Below are 22,666 nucleotides of genomic sequence, written 5' to 3'. Positions count from 1 at the left end.
CTGCCTGCCCTCCAGCCACCGATGAAAGGCCAATAGGGCTAGATATACTGCCCTTATCTCCAGAATGTTGATCTGAAGGGACGATTCTGCCGGAGTCCAGGTGCCTTGAGCCCTGTGGTGGAGAAAAACCGCTCCCCAACCTGACAGGCTCGCGTCCGTGGTGACCACAGCCCAGGTTGGGGGTAGGAATGATCTTCCTCCCGACAGAGATGTGGGTAGGAGCCACCACTGAAGTGATGTTTTGGTCGCGAGGGAAAGAGAGACGTTCTTGTCGAGCGGCCGTAGATGAAATTGTGCAAACGGCACCGCCTCCATAGCTGCCACCATCTTCCCCAGGAAGTGCATGAGGCGCCTTAAGGGGTGTGATTGACTCCGAAGAAGTGATTGCACCCCTGCCTGCAGAGAAAGCCGTTTGTCCCGCGGTAGCTTGACTAACGCTGGCTGTGTGTGAAACTCCATCCCAAGGTAAGTCAGTGATTGGGTTGGTGTCAACTTGGATTTCGGGAAGTTGATGATCCACCCGAACTGCTGGAGAGTCGCCAGAGCGACGGTAAGGCTTTGTTGACACGCCACCCGAGAAGGGGCCCTGACTAGGAGATCGTCCAAGTAGGGGATCACCGAGTGGCCCTGAGAGTGTAGGACCGCCACGACGGATGCCATGACTTTGGTGAAAACCCGTGGGGCTGTCGCCAGGCCGAAGGGCAATGCGACAAACTGGAGGTGTTCGTCCCCGATGGCGAAACGCAGGAAACGTTGATGTTCGGGTGCAATCGGCACATGGAGATAAGCATCCTTGATGTCGATCGATGCCAGGAAGTCTCCTTGTGACAACGAGACGATGACTGAACGGAGAGATTCCATCCGAAACCGTCTGGTTCTCACATGTCTGTTGAGTAGCTTGAGGTCCAGAACGGGACGGAATGACCCGTCCTTTTTGGGCACTACGAACAAGTTGGAGTAAAAGCCGCGACCACGTTCCTGAGGGGGAACGGGGATCACAACACCTTCTGACTTCAGAGCGTCCACTGCCTGAAAAAGTGCATCGGCCTGAGCGGGGGGCGGGGAGGTTCTGAAGAAACGAGCCGCAGGACGTGAGCTGAACTCTATCCTGTAACCCTAAGACAAAATGTCTCTCACCAATCGGTCTTGAACGTGTGGCCACCAGGCGTCTCCAAAGCGGGAGAGCCTGCCACCGACCGAGGATGCGGCTAGGGGAGGCTGAGAGTCATGAGGAGGCCGTCTTGGAGGCAGTGCCTCCTGCGGCCTTTTGGGGGCGTGACTTGGACCGCCACGCATAGGAGTTCCTCTGGCCTTTCTCCGGCCTGTTGGACGAGGAGGATTGTGGCTTGGCGGAGGGACGAAAGGACCGAAACCTTGATTGTATTTTTCGTTGCGGAAGCTTCTTAGGTCTGGACTGGGGTAAGGAGGATTCCTTTCCCTTGGATTCCTTAATAATCTCATCCAATCGTTCGCCAAATAAACGGTCGCCAGCAAAAGGCAGACCAGTTAAGAACCTTTTGGAAGCCGAGTCCGCTTTCCATTCGCGCAGCCACATGGCCCTGCGGACTGCCACAGAGTTAGCGGAAGCTACAGCCGTCCTGCTAGCGGAGTCCAGGACGGCGTTCATGGCGTAGGACGAAAAAGCAGATGCCTGGGAAGTCAAAGACGAAACATGCGGAGCAGAATTCCGTGTGACAGCATTAATCTCAGCCAGACAAGCCGAGATCGCTTGGAGAGCCCACACAGCGGCAAAGGCCGGGGCGAAAGACGCGCCCGTGGCCTCATAGATGGACTTCACCAAGAGCCCTATCTGTCTGTCAGTGGCATCCTTCAGGGAAGAGCCATCTGCAACAGACACAACGGATCTAGCAGCCAATTTGGAGACTGGCGGATCCACCTTGGGAGAGTGAGACCAGCCCTTAATAACTTCAGATGGAAAGGGATAACACGTGTCAGTATGCCGTTTAGCAAAGCGCTTGTCCGGGACCGCCCTGGGCTTCTGGACAGCGTCCCTGAAGTTAGAGTGATCAAAAAACGTATTTCGCGTACGCTTGGGGAACCGAAACTGGTGTTTCTCCTGCTGAGAAGCCGACTCCTCCACAGGAGGAGGCGGTGGTGAGAGATCCAACACCTGGTTGATGGATGAGATAAGATCATTTACTAAGGCATCCCCCTCAGGTGTATCAAGGTTAAGGGCGAAGTCAGGGTCAGAGCCCTGAGCTCCCACATCCGCCTCGTCTTCCTGAGAGTCCTCCGAGCAGTGTGAGGAAGACGGGGAAGAGTCCCAGCGAGACCGCTTTGCCGGTCTGGGACTGCGGTCCGGGCAGGAGTCCTCCGCCTGAGACCTAGGGGCCAACCTGGGAGCGCGCTGCGGCGCGGACCGAGAGGGGCCTGGAGGAGACAAGCTAACAGGAACCGGGGCCTGTGAAGGGTCCGGTCTGGATTGCAATGCCTCCAGGAGCCTAGCAGACCATTTGTCCAAAGACTGTGCCATGGATTGAGAAAGGGACTGAGAGAGTTTCTCAGCAAAAGAGGTCAACCCCTGTGACTCTGTCCCTGCATGTTTAGGGGGAGCAGGGGGGTCTACCTGAGCCGAGGGGCCCACCAGTGCCCGAGGCTCCGGCTGAGCAAGCGTGGCAGGAGTCGAACACTGCTCACAGTGAGGGTACGTGGATCCCGCAGGCAACATAGCCCCACAAGAGGTACAGGCCGCGAAAAAAACCTGTGCCTTAGTAGCTTTGCTCCTTGTGGACGACATGCTGTTGTCTCCTAGGAGAGTGACCAAACTGAGGGTATATAGGGACCAAGGTATACGGACTGACCGAACAGATATATATATATATCTATTGTATAAATATATATATATGTATCTATACCGGCACCCCAGGGGGGCCAGCACCGGGTGACCGGTGTGGCTTACCGACCGCTAACGAGCGCAGTGTGTCCTCCAGATTCCCTGCCTTGGATCCCCCGGAGCTGCTGAGCTGTTCACTGAGAAGCATCCACCGGCAGAATGCCAGAAAATGGCCGCCGGAGCTCTCAGGGGAGGAGTGGAGCCGAGGGCGGCGCCAGCCAAGAGCGGGAATCTGGGATCCCCACAGTGGTCAGTGAGGGGGGAGGAAGACATGCAGGATGCTCCAGCCCTTACATCCGACGTCATGCCGGAGAACCCGCCCTTACCCCTGACAGGCAGGCCCGGGGGCGGGATTTTTGCGACTAGGCCGCGGTGAAGCCGGGGACTAAATTTGAGGCCGCGCCCGACAAGCAGGCACGGTCGGCGCGGAAGTCCACCGGCCTCCTTAGTTTTAAAACTGCCGTGGCTCCCGGGAAGAAGGTGCGCTCTCTGTACGATCCCCGACAGGGATACAGAGTACCTTTAAGTTTCAGGGCCCGGTCCCTGGGGTTGAAGAGACTCCGGTCCGGCAGGTTCCCTCAGGGGCTGCGGATGGAGCACGGTCCCAGTAAATGGAAGACCGCTCAGGATCCCACTTCTCCCAGAGCCGCTAAGGGATGGTGAAGGAGACGGCATGTGGCTCCAGCCTCTGTACCCGCAATGGGTACCTCAACCTTAACAACACCGCCGACATAGTGGGGTGAGAAGGGAACATGCCGGGGACCCCGTGGGGGTCCTCTTTTCTTCCAACCGACATAAATAAGTCTGAGAATTCATGAGTGGATGTGTGCCTCCTTCCACACAAAGCGTAAAACTGAGGAGCCCGTGGTCCACGGGAGGGTGTATAGGCAGAGGGGAGGGGTTACACTTTTTAAAGTGTAATACTTTGTGTGGCCTCCAGAGGCAGAAGCTATACACCCCAATTGTCTGGGTCTCCCAATGGAGCGACAAAGAAATTAACTTTGTGGGAAAACCCCATTAAAGATCACATTGCTGGGGTCTGACACCATGCAGCAACAAAGCCCAGGTGTGTCCAGCTGGAGCGGCATCCGTACATAAAGGGTGAACCAAGCCAAACTGCACAGCTCCTTTTTGTGTGTAGTTTCCGATCCCAGATACTGCAGTTAGCTCCTAATCACTTCAATAGAAAGGACTTGGCTTCAGGCTGGACAAGCTAAATCATTAAAAGGGATTGTCCACTATTCGGACAACCCCTTATTGATTACTATATTCCCCAACGTAAAACAAAAGTCCCGAAATAGCAACATTTGATTTATTTAAAACGTAACCTTTAATTGGGGTTCTTCTACAACTGAAAAATAAACAGTGATCTAACACCCATTTAAAAACCTGAAATTGGTTCGGCCATCCACATTATTCACTGATCAACACGGCACTATCAATTTCAAAAATTTGAGGGGATCGTCTGTCCGCTCAGAAAACAACAAAGAGCAAGAGAACAATAAGATAAGTGTTCACGTGATCGCCGAGACAGGAAGTCCTGTGTTCCAGCAGTCGTTCATCACGGGGTGGCGTGCGCTCCACTCAGACTCCATGAATCCGGTAAGGAAATTATAATTTATGCAGACCGGATTGCTGGAAAATGTTAAGGCCGATGTGGCCGTTTGTATTGTCGGAGCGGTGAAATGTACTGAGTAATTTAATCTTATAGGACGTATTGAACCATTCCGGGTCTTTTGTGGTGCCGCTACAGAATTTGCATGATGATCAGAGGCGGGTGAGCAGGTGGGGAGGGAGACTATGGTCCTATTTATAACCCCAGTATGTCGAATATTCTTGTTGATTCCAGGCTGAATAGGGATGAGCTCTATGTTGAGCCACCGTTGTTAGTATAGGTGCTGTATCTTTCTCCCCTGATGCGCAGGTGAAGCGAAACGCGTCGGATGGCACCTGGTTTGAAGACTAGGGTGCAGTCACAATAGGTCCAGTTGTGGACTGCCCTTGTAAGGGCGGGAGTTTGTGGGTAGTAGAAGGGTCAGTTTAGTCCCTAACAGGGTTAGTGACTGGACCTCCACCCTTGCTATGCCGGTATTTGGACCAAAGAATGCAGGAGAAGTTCGATCCACTACCTGAGATGAGAAGATCGGGGTGAGATCATTCCACTCCTGAGTGGTTTTTCTGTATTATATTACACATGATATGTTTTGTGCTAATGGGCATTGCTACCATCTAGGAGAAATTATATTTATAGGGCACTAGTCACTTTTTAAAGGTGCTTTTGGTTGGCACCCGGTGTGCCTACACATTACCATATAGTGTTTGAATATTTTATAGATGGGCACTGATACATCCATTGAGGTCTAAGGTGCCCATAGCTACTTGGAAATGATTGACACTATTTTGTAAAAACAAACTATATATATAATTAGTATAACCTTGGAGTGATCGATCTAATTGAACAAGCATAGTGCCTAAATGTGTATATCTTATGTAGATCTCATTGTTCTCTTGCTCTTTGTTGTTTTCTGAGTGGACAGACGATCCCCTCACATTTTTTAAATTGGTAGTGCCGTGTTGATCAATGAATAATGTGGATGGCCGAACCAATTTCAGGTTTTTAAATGGGTGTTGGATTTAGAGGAACCCCAATTAACCCCTTCAGCCCCCAGCCTGTTTTCACCTTAAAGACCCGGCCATTTTTTGCAATTTTGACCAGTGTCACTTTGACAGGTTATAACTCTGGAACACTTCAACGGATCCTGGCGATTCTGAGATTGTTTTTTCGTGACATATTGTACTTCATGTCAGTGGTAAATTTAGGCCGATATGTTTTGCGTTTATTTGTGAAAATTTCGGAAATTTGGCGAAAATTTTGAAAATTTTGCAATTTTCAAAATTTGAAATTTTATGCCTATAAATCTGAGAGATATGTCACACAAAAAAGTTACTAAATAACATTTCCCACATGTCTACTTTACACCAGCGCAATTTTTGAAAAAAAAAAAAATTCCGTTAGGAAGTTAGAAGGGTTCAAAGTTCATCACCAATTTCTCATTTTTCCAACAAAATTTACAAAAAAAATTTTTTTAGGTACCACATCACATTTGGAGTGATTTGAGAAACCTAGGCGACAGAAAATACCCAAAAGTGACCCAATTCTAAAATCTGCACCCCTCACTCTGCTCAAAACCACATCCAAGAAGTTTATTAACCCTTTAGGAGCTTCACAGCAACCAAAGCAATGTAGACAAAAAAATGAAAATTTTACTTTTTTAACACAAAAATGTTACTTTAGCCATAAAAATTAGTATTTTCACAAGGGTATCAGGAAAAATGCATCATAAAATGTATCGTGCATTTTCTCCTGAGTACGCAGATACCCCATATGTGGTGGAAATCAAATGTTTGGGCACACAGCAGGACTCGGAAGGCAAGGAGCGCCATTTGAATTTTTGAGTGCAAAATTAGCTGCACTCATTAGCGGACGCCATGTCGGGTTTGAAGACTCCCCGAGGTGCCTAAACAATGGAGCTCCCCCATAAGTGACCCCATTTTGGAAACTAGAGCCCTCAAATATTTTTTCTAGATGTTTGATGTGCACTTTGAACCCCTGGTGGCTTCACAGAAATTTATAACGTTGAGCCGTGAAAAGAAAAAAATTTTTTTTTACCACAAAACTGTTGCTTCAACCAGGTAGCTTTTTTTATCACAAGGGTATCAGGAAAAAATGCACCATAAAATGTATTGTGCATTTTCTCCTGAGTACGCAGATACCCCATATGTGGTGGAAATCAAATGTTTGGGCACACGGCAGGACTCGGAAGGCAAGGAGCGCCATTTGAATTTTTGAGTGCAAAATTAGCTGCACTCATTAGCGGACGCCATGTCGGGTTTGAAGACTCCCCGAGGTGCCTAAACAATGGAGCTCCCCCATAAGTTACCCCATTTTGGAAACTAGAGCCCTCAAATATTTTTTCTAGATGTTTTATGTGCACTTTGAACCCCTGGGGGCTTCACAGAAGTTTATAACGTTGAGCCGTGAAAAGAAAAAATTTTTTTTTTACCACAAAACTGTTGCTTCAACCAGGTAGCTTTTTTTATCACAAGGGTATCAGGAAAAAATGCACCATAAAATGTATTGTGCATTTTCTCCTGAGTACGCAGATACCCCATATGTGGTGGAAATCAAATGTTTGGGCGCACGGCAGGACTCGGAAGGCAAGGAGCGCCATTTCACAGCAAAATTGGTTGGAATTATTAGCGGACGCTATGTTGCGTTTGGAGACCCCCTGAAGTGCCTAAACAATGGAGCTCCCCCACAATTGACCCCATTTTGGAAACTAGACCCCTCATGGAATTTATCTAGCTGTTTAGGGAGCACTTTGAACCCCTGGAGGCTTCACAAACGTTTGTAATGTTGAGCCGTGAAAATATTTTATTTTTTTTACCACAAAATTGTTTTTTCAAACAGGTAGCTTTTTTTCCACAAGGGTATCAGGAAAAAATGCACCATAAAATGTATTGTGCAATTTCTCCTGAGTACGACGATACCTCATATGTGGTGGAAATCAATTGTTTGGGCGTACGGCGGGGCTCAGAAGAGAAGGAGCGCCATTTCACAGTAAAATTGATTGGAATTATTAGCAGACGCCATGTTTCATTTGGAGACCCCCTGAGGTGCCTAAACAATGGAGCTCCCCCACATGTGATCCCATTTTGGAAACTAGACCCCCCCCCATACAAAAAAAATTAGTTTGGCGAAATAAAAAATACAGACATCAGTAGAAAAAAAAAAAAAAAAATGAGCGCCTGCCAAGACCAGTGCCAAACGTGAGAGCAATGCACGAGTCTCGCATCGCATCATCCACTGCAGTCTGGAAGCGAGCAACTGCGCTGGATAATGCGATGCGAGAGGGCGGGGCGGGCAGATGAGAAAGGGCGCAGCGGATGGAGGAGCGGCAGAGGATGGGAAAGGGCGCAGCGGATGGATGATGGGAAATGGCGCAGCGGATGGATGGGAAATGGCGCAGCGGATGGAGGAGCGGCAGAGGATGGGGGGGGGGTGAGATGGGGATACCTACCTTACAGGATGGATCTAGGCAGCAGGATCACAGCAGACAGAAGAGGCAGCAGACAGAAGAGGCAGCAGATGAAGGAGGCAACAGATCGAGGAGGGTGAGAGGGGGCAGTAGATGGAAAATGGGAGAGAGCAGGCAGCAGATCGGGGAGGGGGGCAGAGTCTGATGGGAGAGAGAGATGGCACATGTAGGGGAAGGGAGGGGGGCTTGCAGCACATGTAGGGGGGAGGGAGGGGGGCTTGCAGCACATGTAGGGGGAGGGAGGGGGGCTTGCAGCACATGTAGGGGGAGGGAGGGGGGCTTGCAGCACATGTAGGGGGAGGGAGGGGGGCTTGCAGCACATGTAGGGGGGAGGGAGGGGGGCTTGCAGCACATGTAGGGGGAGGGAGGGGGGGCTTGCAGCACATGTAGGGGGAGGGTGGCTGGCTTGCAGCACATGTAGGGGGAGGGTGGCTTGCAGCACATGTGCTGCAAGCCAGCCACCCTCCCCCCACATGTGCTGCAAGCCAGCCACCCTCCCCCCACATGTGCTGCAAGCCCCCCTCCCTCCCCCTACATGTGCTGCAAGCCCCCCTCCCTCCCCCTACATGTGCTGCAAGCCCCCCTCCCTCCCCCCACATGTGCTGCAAGCCAGCCACCCTCCCCCCCACATGTGCTGCAAGCCCCCCTCCCTCCCCCTACATGTGCTGCAAGCCCCCCCTCCCTCCCCCTACATGTGCTGCAAGCCCCCCTCCCTCCCCCTACATGTGCTGCAAGCCCCCCTCCCTCCCCCCACATGTGCTGCAAGCCCCCCTCCCTCCCCCCACATGTGCTGCAAGCCCCCCTCCCTCCCCCCACATGTGCTGCAAGCCAGCCACCCTCCCCCCACATGTGCTGCAAGCCAGCCACCCTCCCCCCACGTGGGGGGAGGGTGGCTTGCAGCACATGGAGGGATAGGTGGTGTGGCGATGGAGAAGGGGCAGCCGATGAAGGAGGCGGCGGCCGCCGCCGATCGGGGGCAGCAGCGGCTGAAAAAGGTGGGTGCGACGGCGGCGGGGACAGTGGCGAGCATGGCGGCGGGGACGGCGGTGGATCGGGAGCGGCGGCGGGGACGGCGGTGGATCGGGAGCGGCGGCGGGGACGGCGGTGGATCGGGAGCATGGCGGCGGTGGATCGGGAGCATGGCGGCGGGGACGGCGGTGGATCGGGAGCGGCGGCGGAGACAGCGGTGCAGCGGGAGCATGGCGGCGGGGACGGCGGTGGATCGGGAGCGGCGGCGGAGACAGCGGTGCAGCGGGAGCATGGCGGCGGGGACGTCAGTGGATCGGGAGCGGCGGCGGAGACAGCGGTGCAGCGGGAGCATGGCGGCGGGGACGTCGGTGGATCGGGAGCGGCGGCGGAGACAGCGGTGCAGCGGGAGCATGGCGGCGGGGACGGCGGTGGATCGGGAGCGGCGGCGGAGACAGCGGTGCAGCGGGAGCATGGCGGCGGGGACGGCGGTGCAGCGGGAGCATGGCGGCGGGGACGGCGGTGCAGCGGGAGCATGGCGGCGGGGACGGCGGTGGATCGGGAGCGGCGGCGGAGACAGCGGTGCAGCGGGAGCATGGCGGCGGGGACGGCGGTGGATCGGGAGCGGCGGCGGAGACAGCGGTGCAGCGGGAGCATGGCGGCGGGGACGGCGGTGGATCGGGAGCGGCGGCGGAGACAGCGGTGCAGCGGGAGCATGGCGGCGGGGACGGCGGTGGATCGGGAGCGGCGGCGGAGACAGCGGTGCAGCGGGAGCATGGCGGCGGGGACGGCGGTGGATCGGGAGCGGCGGCGGAGACAGCGGTGCAGCGGGAGCATGGCGGCGGGGACGGCGGTGGAGCGGGAGCATGGCGGCGGAGACAGCGGTGCATCGGGAGCATGGCGGCGGGGACAGCGGTGAAGCGGCAGCAGCGGCGGGGCGATCGGAGACAGCGGCGGGGACAGCGGTGAAGCGGGAGCAGCGGCGGGGCGATCGGAGACAGCGGCGGTGAAGCGGGAGCAGCGGCGGGGCGATCGGAGACAGCGGCGGTGAAGCGGGAGCAGCGGCGGGGACAGGGGCGGGCGGCGGGGCGATCGGGGACAGGGGCGGGCGGCGGGGACAACAACTTACCGCTCTCCTCGGCTTCCAGGGACGGTCACAGGCCGCAGATCCACATTGATTGGAGAGAGCGGTCACAAGACCGGTCTCTCCAATCAGAGCTGGGGGCGGGTGAAGCATCGATCACCCAGCTCCAGCCAATGGCCAGTGCTACAGCAGCACTGATCAGGGCTGGATTTCAATGTTCCAGCCATTTTCAATGGCTGGAACATTACAGTGGCTGTAATTGGCTGAGCGGCGTTCGTCAGCCAATCACAGCCTCTGTAGGTTCGGGGAGGAGGCACCACCCCTCCTGACGTCAGGCAGAGGTCCCCTCCTTCCCGAATCCACCGTTTAAGTAAATAAATTTCACTCCCCGGGGCTCCGGGACCGCGATTTCGCCAGGACGTACTGAGTACGTCATGGGTCCTTTAGCACCATGTCACCATGACGTACTCAGTACGTCCAAGGTCGTTAAGGGGTTAAAGGTTACATTTTAAATAAAATCACATGTTGCTATTTCGGGTCTAAGATACATGTTGGAATCTGTTCTACTAAACCTATTGATTGTGAATAAGTGCTTTTCTCTCTAGTAAAACAAAAGTCCCAGTGATTTGGGGAATATAGCTTTTAAGAAGCAGTTGCCTTACAAAATGGGGAACCCATTAATGAAACCCCATGGATAAATGCATGCATTTAAGTATATAAAAAAAAAAAGCCAAGAGAAAGGTGTCCATTGTCTTTAACTCTTAGTGCTCAGGATGATCAACCTCCAAACTGAAGTTAAACTACATGTGACATGCTTAGGCAGCATACTATATATAGGATCACACTTTATGCCAGTAAGTGGAGAATGGTTATGTGGAATACTATGGATAAGATTTTATCACTACATACTGAAGATTTTTACTTTTAAAACATACTTTCAATAGAAGTCACATTTTAAATAGTGTTATAACTAAATATGAGCGGATCAGGCAGAAATCAAATTTGGCTGTTCACATGGATTTTCCAGACAATTTTGATTCACAGAGAAGTTATTTACTGCAAACTTAATGTCCCTTATTGTACTTTCACGTCTTTACAGAACTAAAGCATAACAAACATAATATGTAACAAAATACTTATACGCACCTCGCTGATCTTCGCTGCCACCCTTCCAATCCTCATAGCATCTTATCACCGATACAAGCTCTGAATCTCTTGGCGTCCTCACGCTAGGCCGAAACTTGCGACTCTGATAAGGACAGTTTTGCGAAGCGCACGAAAGGTCCCAGCATCATGACATCACCATGAATGCCATGACATTGCATACGCATGTGCTGACCGTTCAGGGCTTCATCGAATGCAGAAGCCCTGGCCTAGCGAGAGAGGCTTAGGGATTTTAGCTCTAGTGGCGGTGATAAGATATGATGATGACTGGACGGATGACAGTGAGGAGCAAGAGACGTGGGTGCTAAAGTAAAAAAAAAAAATTCCTAAAGTAGTATAAAGTAGATCTTTCACTGGCTCCAGGTACAAGCAACTCCACAGGACAAACAACATCAGAAAAATGATCCATCTCCATGTGAAGTATGTGGAAGCATAGGTACTGTAACAGAGCTCAGCTTATAGAAAGATATATTCCATAGTCCAAACATAGCGGCACTCGGTACCACCATATATTGCTTGGCATTTATAGAAACAAATAAATGAGCTGTGTTGGACAGACACCATCCCAGCTGGCAGACACCATCCCAGTCGACCAATGCGGTTTTGTGTGAACACATGCTTTCTAGAAGCCTTGAGAAGGCAAAATGGTGTTGGGATGGTGTCTGCCCAACACAGCCATCTATTTGTTTCTAGAAAGGATAAGCACTATATGTTCATATCAAGTGCCGCTATTTTCTTAAAAAAAACAAACAAAATTAACAAAAAAAAACTATTTAATGCCCCTTTACGGTTTTGCTCAATATACATGAAAGCAAATTACAAAAAAATTAAAAAAAAAAATATACATATTTTGGCAAATGTGGATTTTTGTAATATTCGAGTAGACTTCAATTCCACTCATATCAGTGTATCTTTAATTATAGCCCTTTAAGGGGAATCTGTCACCAAGATCTTTCCACTTAACTGGAGAGCAGCCTAATGTAGAGACAAAAACCTTGATTCCAGCGATGTGTCACTTACTGTGCTGCTTAGTGTAGTACTTCTCAAATCACTGTTCTATTACCAGATCATCACCAGAAGACTACTTGGCGTGCTGCCAGGTAGTCTAAACAAGCCCCCATCTCTTCCACCAAGCCTACAAGCTACAATAGCCCTCAGTCCAGTACACCACTGCGCAACCAGCTCTGTCCTCACCTATTGTACTATCACCCATTCCCTATAGACTGTGAGCCCTCGCGGGCAGGGTCCTCCCTCCGCCTATACCAGTCTGTTTTGTACTGTTAATGATTGTTGTACGTATACCCTCTTTCACTTGTAATGCGCCATGGAATAAATGGCGCTATAATAATAAAAAATAATAATCATCATCAGTAATTGTCAGCTTTCTTAATTTGGTGTACATAGAAAGCGGTCAATCAGTGGTTTGGGCGAGATAATCCAGGTCTCAACATTCAGAGATGCTAGATCTGCAGCAGATATGGAGTTTTAAATCAAAACTGGAGCAACCAGTAAATGACATTTTACTGGAATCAGGGACTCTATCCCTGAATCATGCTGCTCTCAGATGGGATAGCATTTCCTTTAAGTTCCAAGAACCCATGGTTGAACTAGAAGGAAAAAAAGTAGGTAATGCGCATAGAGCATAAGGACTTCACAGATTGCAAGGGTTTAATTTTGTGGTGGAATTAGGATGATATTTCAAAATTCTTTCAATAGGCAAACTAAAAAAAAAAAAAAAAAAAAAAAAAAAAGAAGATCTAAAAGAAACTTTGGTCTGGAGGTACAACACTTACCTGTTTAAGTTTTTCTTCATCAGTATTAAAGTTAAGGTTTTTAATGAACAATGTGCAGCCTGGAAGAGTTTCCTCTTCATCTTCAGACTCTTCTGTCTCACTTTTTTCTTTGGGTTTCTTATCAGATTCCTCTTCAACACGCTCTACATGAGAAATAATAATAATAATACTACAAAAGAAAATATTTTTTTTTTGCTTTAAAAGTTGAAACCCAAACAAGATGAACAATCTGATGTCATGGATATATGTCAGATCAGCACAAATTCCCCCTACCCCGCCTTTATTTCATCTTGCACCTACCATTGTCTTGCTCATCTAATTTGGGAGCTGACACTGGCTCTGCGGTCTTCTCAGTAGATGGACTGCTAAAAACATTCATAGGTGCCCACTCTAAATAAAGGGGGACGTGCTGAAACTGAATAGGAGAAAGAGGAAGACACTTAATATTCAGTAATTTGGACAGTTAAAAAAAAAAAATTAAACATCAAATCAATTTTATTCATGTGTTAAAAGCATTTCCATTCAAAACAAAAAATTATTCTTTATTGCTAAACTAAAATGAGAATAATATCCAAAGGTTAGCTGCACTGACCAAAGAAAAAATCCCCTAAAAAATACTTTATTTAATACTAATTAAAATGGTATACCCTAGAACCATCAATATAGTCCTACCAGACCGTAGTCAAGCGAAGGTGGAAGGGTGGGAATGGGGGGGGCCAAAACACAAAAATAAAGTACAGGAGAAGGGGTAGTGGTGGGAGGGGTGACAGTATTCACTAATACGTTTAAGAATTTAAGAATTATGATGGTTATAAGGGGCGCTATATCTGACAATTAGCCATCACTGTCACCTACCTACCAGTGGAGTTGCACCATAATGTTTTGGGTGCCCCCTGCTCCTCGTCAACTCTTCCCTACCTTACCCTATATTTGCCAAAGATCAACCCCATCACCAAAAATAATTGTGGAAGTGAATCATGCCAAAAATCTGTCAGAGGTAAAAAAAAAAAAAAAGAGAATTTTGTTTACTTACCGTAAATTCTTTTTCTTATAGTTCCGACATGGGAGACCCAAACCATGGGGTGTATAGCTTCTGCCTCCGGAGGACACACAAAGTACTACACTAAAAGTGTAGCTCCTCCCTCCGAGCATATACACTCCCCGGATGACAAATCCAACCAGTTTAGTGCCAAAGCTGAAGGAGGACATCCACCCATAAGTAGAGATAGAGTAAAACCCGGAATAACCGGAACTTCTGTCTACAACAACAGCCGGTGAAAACACACGGAACAAGAAAGCTGCCAACAGGCAACAGGGAGGGTGCTGGGTCTCCCATGTCGGAACTATAAGAAAAAGAATTTACGGTAAGTAAACAAAATTCTCTTTTTCTTTATCGTTCCTTATGGGAGACCCAAACCATGGGACGTCTCAAAGCAGTCCATGGGTGGGAAATAAACAGAAACTGAGAAGTAGGCGAAACCTAACTTCACAAATGGGCGACAGCCGTCCGAAGGATGCGTCTGCCCAAGCTCGCATCTGCCGAAGCATGAGCATGCACTTGGTAGTGCTTCGAAAGGGTGTGCAGACTAGACCAAGTGGCAGCCTGACAGACCTGCTGAGCCGTAGCCCAAGAGGCACCGACAGCTCTGGTCGAGTGCGCCTTAATCCCTGGCGGGGGAGGCATCTGAGAACATAGGTAGGGATCGGATATGGCCGACCTAATCCAATGAGCTAGGGTCGGTTTAGAAGCCGAGAGACCCTTGCGCTGACCTGTGGTCAGCACAAAAAGGGAGGTGCACCGCCTAAAAAAAAACAGCGGTGCGTGACACATAGATCCGGAGCGTCCGCACCAAATCTAAAGCATGCAACGCTTTCTCAAAGCGATGCACAGGGGCCGAACAAAGGGAAGACAATGAAATGTCCTGGTTAAGGTGGAACGGAGACACCACCTTAGGGAGAAGGCCCGGAGTTGGATGGAGAACCACCTTGTCTTGGTGAAAAAAACCAAAAGGGGTGACTCCGAAGAGAGCACAGTCAAATAAGAGACTCTCCTGAGAGAAATTATGGCCACCAGAAAAACCACTTTCTGTGAAAGACTAAACAACGAAACCTCCCTAAGAGGCTCAAAGGGGGGTTTCTGTAAGGCCATGAGGACCAAAGAAAGGTCTCAGGGATCCAGAGACCGCCGGTAAGGCAGAATGATGTGAGATGCGCCCTGCATGAAGGTGCGCACCTGGGCCAGTCGGGCGATACGCCGCTGACAGAGCCGAGACCTGTCCCTTGAGAGAATGAGGGACAGACCTAGCTGCAGGCCGGACTGTAGAAAGGACAGGATGGTCGGCAAGGAAAAAACGGCCAAGGAGCATGGCCGGAAGAACGACACCAGGACAGGAAAATTCTCCAAGTCCTGAGGTAAAACCTGGCCGAGGAAGACTTCCGAGCCTGAGTCATAGTGAAGATGACCTCGGAAGGAATGCCTGAAGCCGTAAGGATTCAGGGCTCAAGAGCCACGCCGTCAATGTGAGAGCCGCAGAATTGTTGTGGAAAATGGACCCTCTGAGAGAACGTCTGGCCGGTCCGGGAGATGCCACAGCACCTCTACGAACAGACGGAGCAGGTCTGGGAACCAAGCTCACCTGGGCCTGGGGCGATGAGTACGACCCGACGGCCCTCCATTTTGATCTTGCGCAGGACTCTGGGCAAGAGAGCTAGAGGGGGAAACACGTAGGCCAGATGGAACTGGGACCAATCTGGAACCAGCGTGTCCGCTGCCAAGGCCTGAGGATCGTGGGAGCGAGCCACGTAAACCGGGACCTTGTTGTTGTGCCGGGATGCCATTAGATCCACTCCCGGAGTGCCCTGCCTGCTAAATTGACCGGAACACTGCCGGATGCAGGGCTCACTCGCCGCTGTCCACGGTTTGACGGCTGAGATAATCTGAATACACGAGGGGCCGTGGCTAACCCAAAGGGGAGAGCCACGAATTGGAAATGTTCCTCTCTGATTACAAAACGTAGCCAACGCTGGTGTGAAACTGCGAATGGCACATGCAGAGAGACATCTCTGATGTCGATGGATGCTAAGAAATCTCCTTGGGTCATTGACTGATCGCAGAGACTCCATGCAAAATTGCCGCACCTGAACATGCTTGTTGAGAAGCTTGAGATCCAGGTCGGAAAGCACCGTCCTTTTCGGGGACTAGGAAGAGATTTGAGTAGAAATCTCAGAACCGTTCCCAGTCGGGAACTGGTACAATTACTCCATTGGCCTGCAAGAATGCCACGGCCTGTGAGAAGGCGGCGGCCTTGGAGCAGGGGGGAGTTGTCAGAAAAAATCTGTTTGGCGGCTGAATAGAATTCTATTCTGTAGCCGTGGGAGATGGTAACCCACACCCACTGATCGAAGACGTGTTGAAACCACACGTCGCCCAAGAGGGAGAGCCTGCCACCGACCAAGGACGTTACTGGCACGGCCAGATAATCAAGAGGAGGCTGCCTTGGTGGCAGCAGCTCCTGCCGACTTAGGACGCGGCTTCATGCGCCAGTTGGTTTACGGACCTTGGCTGAGTTAGTGGACGAGGCCGAGGGCTTAGAGGACGACCAGTTAGAGGAAACGAAAGGAATGAAACCTCGACTGGTTCCTGCCCTGGAAGGTTTCCTGGGTTGTGGCATGGAAGTACTCTTCCTGCCAAAAGCTTCCTTAATAATTTCATCCAGTTGTTCACCGAATAGACTGGTCCCAGCAAAAGGGAGTCCAGCAAGGAACTTCTTAAGAAGCATCTGCCTTCCACTCTCGAAGCCACAGGAACCTGCGGATAGCGAGGGAAGTAGCCGAGGCCACCGCAGTGCGGTGACAGTCTCCAGCTATAGGAGGAAAAGACTGAAGCCTGGAAGTTAAGGCAACCAATTCGGGCATAAAGGCCCTGGTGAGGGAATGCATCTCCTCCCGAGAAGCAGAGATGGCTTTGAGAGCCCGCAATGCTGCAAAAGATGGGGAGAACGAGGCCCCTGCCGCCTCATATATAGATTTGGCCAGAAGGACAACCTGGCGGACAGTGGGATCCTCAGAGAGGTGCCGTCAGCCACTGATACAACTGTCCGGGCTGAAAGTCTAGACACCGGAGGGTCCACCCTTGGTGAATGAGCCCACTCCTTGACCACCACTGGTGGAAGGGGGAAACAGTCATCAGAACCACGCTCTGGGAAGCGTCTGTCAGGACAGGCTCTGGGCTTGGTCACAGTGACCTGAATGCTGGAGTGGATAAGGAACACACTCCTTGTTCTCTTAGGCAAGGTATACTGATGCTTTTCTGCCAAAGAGGGGTGCTCTCCTGATACAGGCGGATTGAGGTCCAGTACAAATATAATGGACGCAATCAAATCATTAGCATCTGCGTCACTTTCGGACAGATCAATGGGGTACATGGAGAGCGTCCGAGCCCCCAGTAAGGCATCCTCCTTGTCCTGCGAGTTAGCTCGTGAACCAGAGCCGCGGGGCGAGGAGGGAAAGGGGACCCTGCGTCTCCATTTTAGGAGGACGGGCTCCCAGATGAAGAATCCTCTGTGAGCTTTGCTGAGCGAGCCGTAGCAGCAGAAGCGCCCTGAGAAGGGGGCTGATGCATGCTCAGCAGTGTCCGGGACAGCTGTCCCCTGGAGAGAGGGATTCTACCCCGGAGCCGGAGCAGCCGGAGGGACCACTGGGGAGGAGACTCCAGGCTGAGGCACCACTATGTCAGAGCAGGCATCACAATGTGGTTATGTGCTCGGTACAGACAGTACGAGTCAACATGCGGTGCATAATAAAAAACAGCCTTGCAGCCCTGCACTGATATGAGACATGCTGCAGAAGTGGGGGCTCTGTCCAGAAAGACCCCCAGCAGAGTATATAAACAGAGTATATAAGCAGCAGCACAACCAGAGGTTGTGGCTTGCCAGACCGTTTAACATAACAACTCTGTGTCTCCAGATTCCCCAGAAGTGGGGGCTTTTCGGAAAAAGACCCCCAGCAGAGTATATAAACAGAGTGTATAAGCAGCTGCACAACCGGAGGTTGTGGCTTGCCAGACTGTTTAACATAGGGGCATCTCTGTGCCCTCCAGATCCCCCAGAACTGGGGGCTCTGTCCCAGGCCCCCATTTGTCACAATGTGTTTGCAGACATTGATCTCTGTGCCCTAGAACGCTGAGAAAATGGCGTCCACAGCGAGGAGAGGGGGCGGGGCCTACTCTGAGAGCAGGACGGAGGGCAAATGAGGCATACAGGGGAGGGAATCTTTCCTCAGTGAGGAGTGTCCCTTCCCTGTGCTGAGCAGCCGGTGGGCGGAGCCACACTGTCTCACTGCACTGACTGACATAGAATCGAAACTAGGCCTCAGGCGAAGCCGGGGCCTAGATTTAAACATGCGGCCAGCGTGCAGGCACCATCGGCGCGGTTCTCCAGTGAAAACTGGAGAACCGGCCGGAAATGTTAAAACATACATATAACACATTCTCCCCCACAAATAAAGTACAAGGGACCCCTAGAAAGACCACTTTCTGTGGTAATAACGTCTCAGTACTTAGCTTGAGACGCAGGTGCCAGGTCCCTGGGGGTCATCGCTCCGTCCGGCAGGATCCTGAACAGGGCTGCGGATGGAGACCGGTCTCCTGCAAAGCAGTGAGAACCGTGATGGCTCCCACTTCAAACCAGAGCCCCAAGGGATGGCGAAGGAGCGCGGCATGTGAAGGCTCCAGCCCTGAAATCAACCTTAACAGCACCGCCGACACAGTGGGGTGAGAAGGGACATGCCGGGAGTCCAGATTGGACCCGCTTTTCTTCCAAATCTTTGAAATCAAAAATCAAAAATCAGAGGATGCATGTGTGTGTGTGACCTCCTGAACACAAAGCATTGAACTGGTTGGATTTGTCATCCGGGGAGTGTATATGCTCGGAGGGAGGAGCTACACTTTTAGTGTAGTACTTTGTGTGTCCTCCGGAGGCAGAAGCTATACACCCCATGGTTTGGGTCTCCCATAAGGAACGATAAAGAAATGGCAATTATTAAGTCCTCCTCAGTTGTTAAAGACTCAAGGTCAAACTGCCTGAATCTACAAATTAGATTAATACTCGTAAAGCACAAGCACCAGATGTATAAAGTATAGACGGATAATATAATGTCAAAATTCCCAGAAGGGACTTATCTTGTCAGTAGCCGCAAAAACCTAGCCCCAACGCGTTTCCCCCCCCCCGGACTTCTTGGAGTTCATCATATATTACCTACCTGACGGTTCGAGTGTCACATTATCCCACTGTGGCCATGAAGTAGTCTCAATCTTGGGACTTTATCCAGGCACCTGTATTGTTTGATCTTGGAATGGACACCACTAGATGTTTTTTTTGTTCCTGGACTATTGTCCTGTGAAGGTCTCCTGATGAACTCCAAGAAGTCCCGGGGGGGAAACCCATTGGGACTAGGTTTTTGCGGATACTGACAGTATATATTTAGTAATAAAAATATTTTAACAATTTATCTATCGATCACACCCACCTTTGAGTATGCCAGTTTCCGGAAAGCTTGCTTAGCTTCAGTTGGTTCAAAAAATTCCACTATGGCCGTTATCCCACCTTCTGGCAACAATACCTTTCCCAGATCTCCAAATGGTGCAAACACCTCTCGTAGTTCTGACACCTGAGTACCTGCTGGAAGGTTCTTCACTAGAATCACTGTCTTACTACGTGGTGAAGCAGCCTAACAGAGAGAAAACACATAAAAATGTTCCATTTAACATCCCACTAATTATTGGCCAATAGGATATATTAACGTTACGCCCCTAGAGGTTGCATAAGGTGGTGCATCTCTGATCCACACATCATTCTTTGATATCAATACCATAGACTTAAAAGATCTATATTATTCCCCACATAGGATTCTAGAAAAGGAAAAAAAGTCAACACCCTTCATTATTTAGACGTGAATGGGTGCCATATCCCTTCATTCTCTCGATTGGTGGGGTTTGGTAGGAAAGTTCATATATATTAGATATAATGGACCATTAACAAGTCCCCTTATCGAAGTGTGCGTACAATCGCAATGCACGATCTACACCAGGTGAAAAGCCACTACTATATAAGGGATCATTTGTATCACACAAACATAAAATGGGAAATCATTAGCAGCCCACTTCATCATTGAAAATATGTGAGGATTAAAGGAATATTCCCAAAATCACAATGTGGTCTCTTAATAACGTACATATCTATTTATTAATGTGAGGCAAAAGTACCCATTTTTAAATCTGCCCCATTTTACACATATCACCTATATGGATAATACTCCATGCTCTAGCTAATTTGTTAATTGACATCGGAACCGATTTTTATTAATTCCAGTTGGTGGTCGATCACAGATACATATGACAGAAAATTATCTTCTGCTGTATGCATCAATAGAGCGAGATTTGCAGTTTCACAAAATTGATATGTCAGAAAAGGCAACCAACACAGCTCAAACACTGCCATTGTGGAAAAGTGCAGGAGAGTTGATCTCTACTATAAACCAGCTAACAATTATGTAATACCCCAGACAGCTATACTGTTGTATAAAGCGCAATAAAAAAATTTGCCAGGCATACAAGAACAGAAGCAGAAAGTGAATTCTACACTTAAAGGGAACCTGTCACCTGAAATTTCGCTATTAAACTAAAAGAATCCCCTTCTGCAGCTCCTGGGCTGCATTCTAGAAAGGGTCATCTTCCTAGTGGGCCCCCTTTCAGACCTAAATAAACACTTTATAAAATCTTATAACTGTGCTCAGTCCCGCGATACTGCCACTGGGCATGCGCGAGACTTCAGGAGCACTGAGTAACATGAGAGCGGCGGAGTCATCTGTCAATCAACACTGGGGGACGGTGAACAGCGGCAGGAGGGGGAATAACGGACGCAATACAGAACGCCCCCGTGGCTGCAAAGCTCATTAGCATACCAAAAGGTAAGATTTTTTAAATTGTTTATTGAGGTCTGAAAGGGAGGCCAGTAGCAAGATGAACCTTTCTAGGATGCAGCCCAGGAGCTGCAGAAGGGGATTCTTTTAGTTTAATAGCGAAATTTCAGGTGACAGGTTCCCTTTAAGATTAACTTGATGATAACTCAGAGAGGTGGTGCTAGACAGGAGGACATATGAGAGGTGGGAGGGGTCTGCAGCATGTGCTATTTGGATATGTCGATTTAACAGATAAGAATAGGACTGCCCATTCAGTATGTGAAGCTGGAAGCACATAGTAGTAGATAAAGATGAAAAAAACCCACATAAAAAAAAATAATGTCAGGCATTGTCTATGTAATAATAACTAGGTGTTTACTGTGCTTTGTGAAAAATAATGTAATTCTGGGAATAACACTTTTGGAAAATGTGTGGACCAAGATCCATCAACACCATTACCTGACTGAAAGAATCTAGACAAACTCCATGTTCCTGCAGGAAGCGACGCACATCTTGAACTATCTGGGTTTCTCCCAATGCAACTCTGACAGCAACACTGCCTTTTCCTTCCTGATTGGAATAAACAAGATGTATCAGACTGGAGGAAATACTCGTAAAAGTGACACAACGTAAGCAGGATGATCACTCACATGATCCAGGACTTGGCTTTTGCTTGTGTTGTACTTTTGAGCAATCACCTCGGCCACGGAGCTGGTACCCATGAACAGGGTGTTCCAGTTGTGAGAACTGAATGGAAAAAGGAAGACAAATAGAAATAAACAGTCTTTAAACGTACCCCGGTGGCTCACACTGGATGATACATTTGAGGCATTTTAGATACCTTTGTCTAGCTTTACACCCCCTTTTGGTTGGCTTATTTGTAGACCATTTTTTCATCAAAAACCTATTGCACACCATTAATAAATTTGACGTAACTTACAAACGCACTTTTCTACACCATGTCTTCTTTACACTTTATAAAAGTGTTTAGTTAGGCAGAAAAGTGTCCAAAACCTTTCCCAGATGTGGCATATGGCATGTGGCTCACTTAAGTTTGTAATCTGCCTTATTATATAAGCTTGTTACCGAGGATCATATATCAGAATAGGCTTAGATTCCAGGACAGGTTTACTTTAGGGTTATAGTATTTCTAACCCAAAATGCATTTTGCAACTGAACTCATAAAATAGCCTCCTTTATTCTCTAAAGTAAAAAATGAGAAATTCTGTTATAAAACTAAAACCTGCAGTTATCGTTCTTAAACAACCAACTTCCATCAGTCACCCATCTCCTGTAGAAGGCAAATTTTTAGATTGTAATAAATATCTGATCAGGAGGGGATCCGTCGATCAGTATAATGGGGGTATAGAGGACAGTACCTGGAACTATTGGCTTTGTCTTTCAACGCTTTTTGCTTCTTATAACTTGCTGCTGCTTCACCTTCATCTTCCTTTTTCACAGTAGAGGGAAGAACATGCAACATGCGGCCCTGGAGTCAGAAGATAAAGGGTATTCAACTTCACTCTCTCATTACACCACTGAAATAGTGTAACAGGGATAACTTATAGGGATTATCATTACCCTGCAAATAAGCCCAAAAGTTCTATGCAGATACATTTTGAAAAAGGATCTTAAAATCAAAGGAGACCAGTTTTTGCTCTTATTTTATTCCTGCTCCTCCTCCTTATTCCATTTTTTTTTTTTTTATTTTTTTTTAAAACCTGCCGTATGACTTCAGAGATCTGAGCCG

General features: G+C 49.3%; 1 protein-coding gene across 2 annotated transcripts in view; it reads right to left on the bottom strand.

Annotated features, from left to right (window-relative positions):
- RBM19 (RNA binding motif protein 19) overlaps nucleotides 1-22,666 on the bottom strand; it is a 146,698-nt gene that overhangs the window by 54,946 nt on the left and 69,086 nt on the right. For both annotated transcript variants that reach the window (XM_075320009.1, XM_075320010.1), the window contains 6 exons: nucleotides 22,296-22,405; nucleotides 21,567-21,663; nucleotides 21,376-21,486; nucleotides 19,486-19,686; nucleotides 13,261-13,375; nucleotides 12,961-13,103 (listed from right to left, as the gene is read on the bottom strand). In XM_075320009.1, coding sequence (XP_075176124.1) covers nucleotides 12,961-13,103; nucleotides 13,261-13,375; nucleotides 19,486-19,686; nucleotides 21,376-21,486; nucleotides 21,567-21,663; nucleotides 22,296-22,405 — 777 coding nt within the window. The remainder of the gene's footprint in view (nucleotides 1-12,960; nucleotides 13,104-13,260; nucleotides 13,376-19,485; nucleotides 19,687-21,375; nucleotides 21,487-21,566; nucleotides 21,664-22,295; nucleotides 22,406-22,666) is intronic.

The sequence above is a fragment of the Anomaloglossus baeobatrachus genome, chromosome 1 (genome assembly GCF_048569485.1).
Source record: "Anomaloglossus baeobatrachus isolate aAnoBae1 chromosome 1, aAnoBae1.hap1, whole genome shotgun sequence".
Lineage (NCBI taxonomy): Eukaryota > Metazoa > Chordata > Amphibia > Anura > Aromobatidae > Anomaloglossus > Anomaloglossus baeobatrachus.
This window is presented reverse-complemented; position numbering and strand designations above follow the sequence as displayed.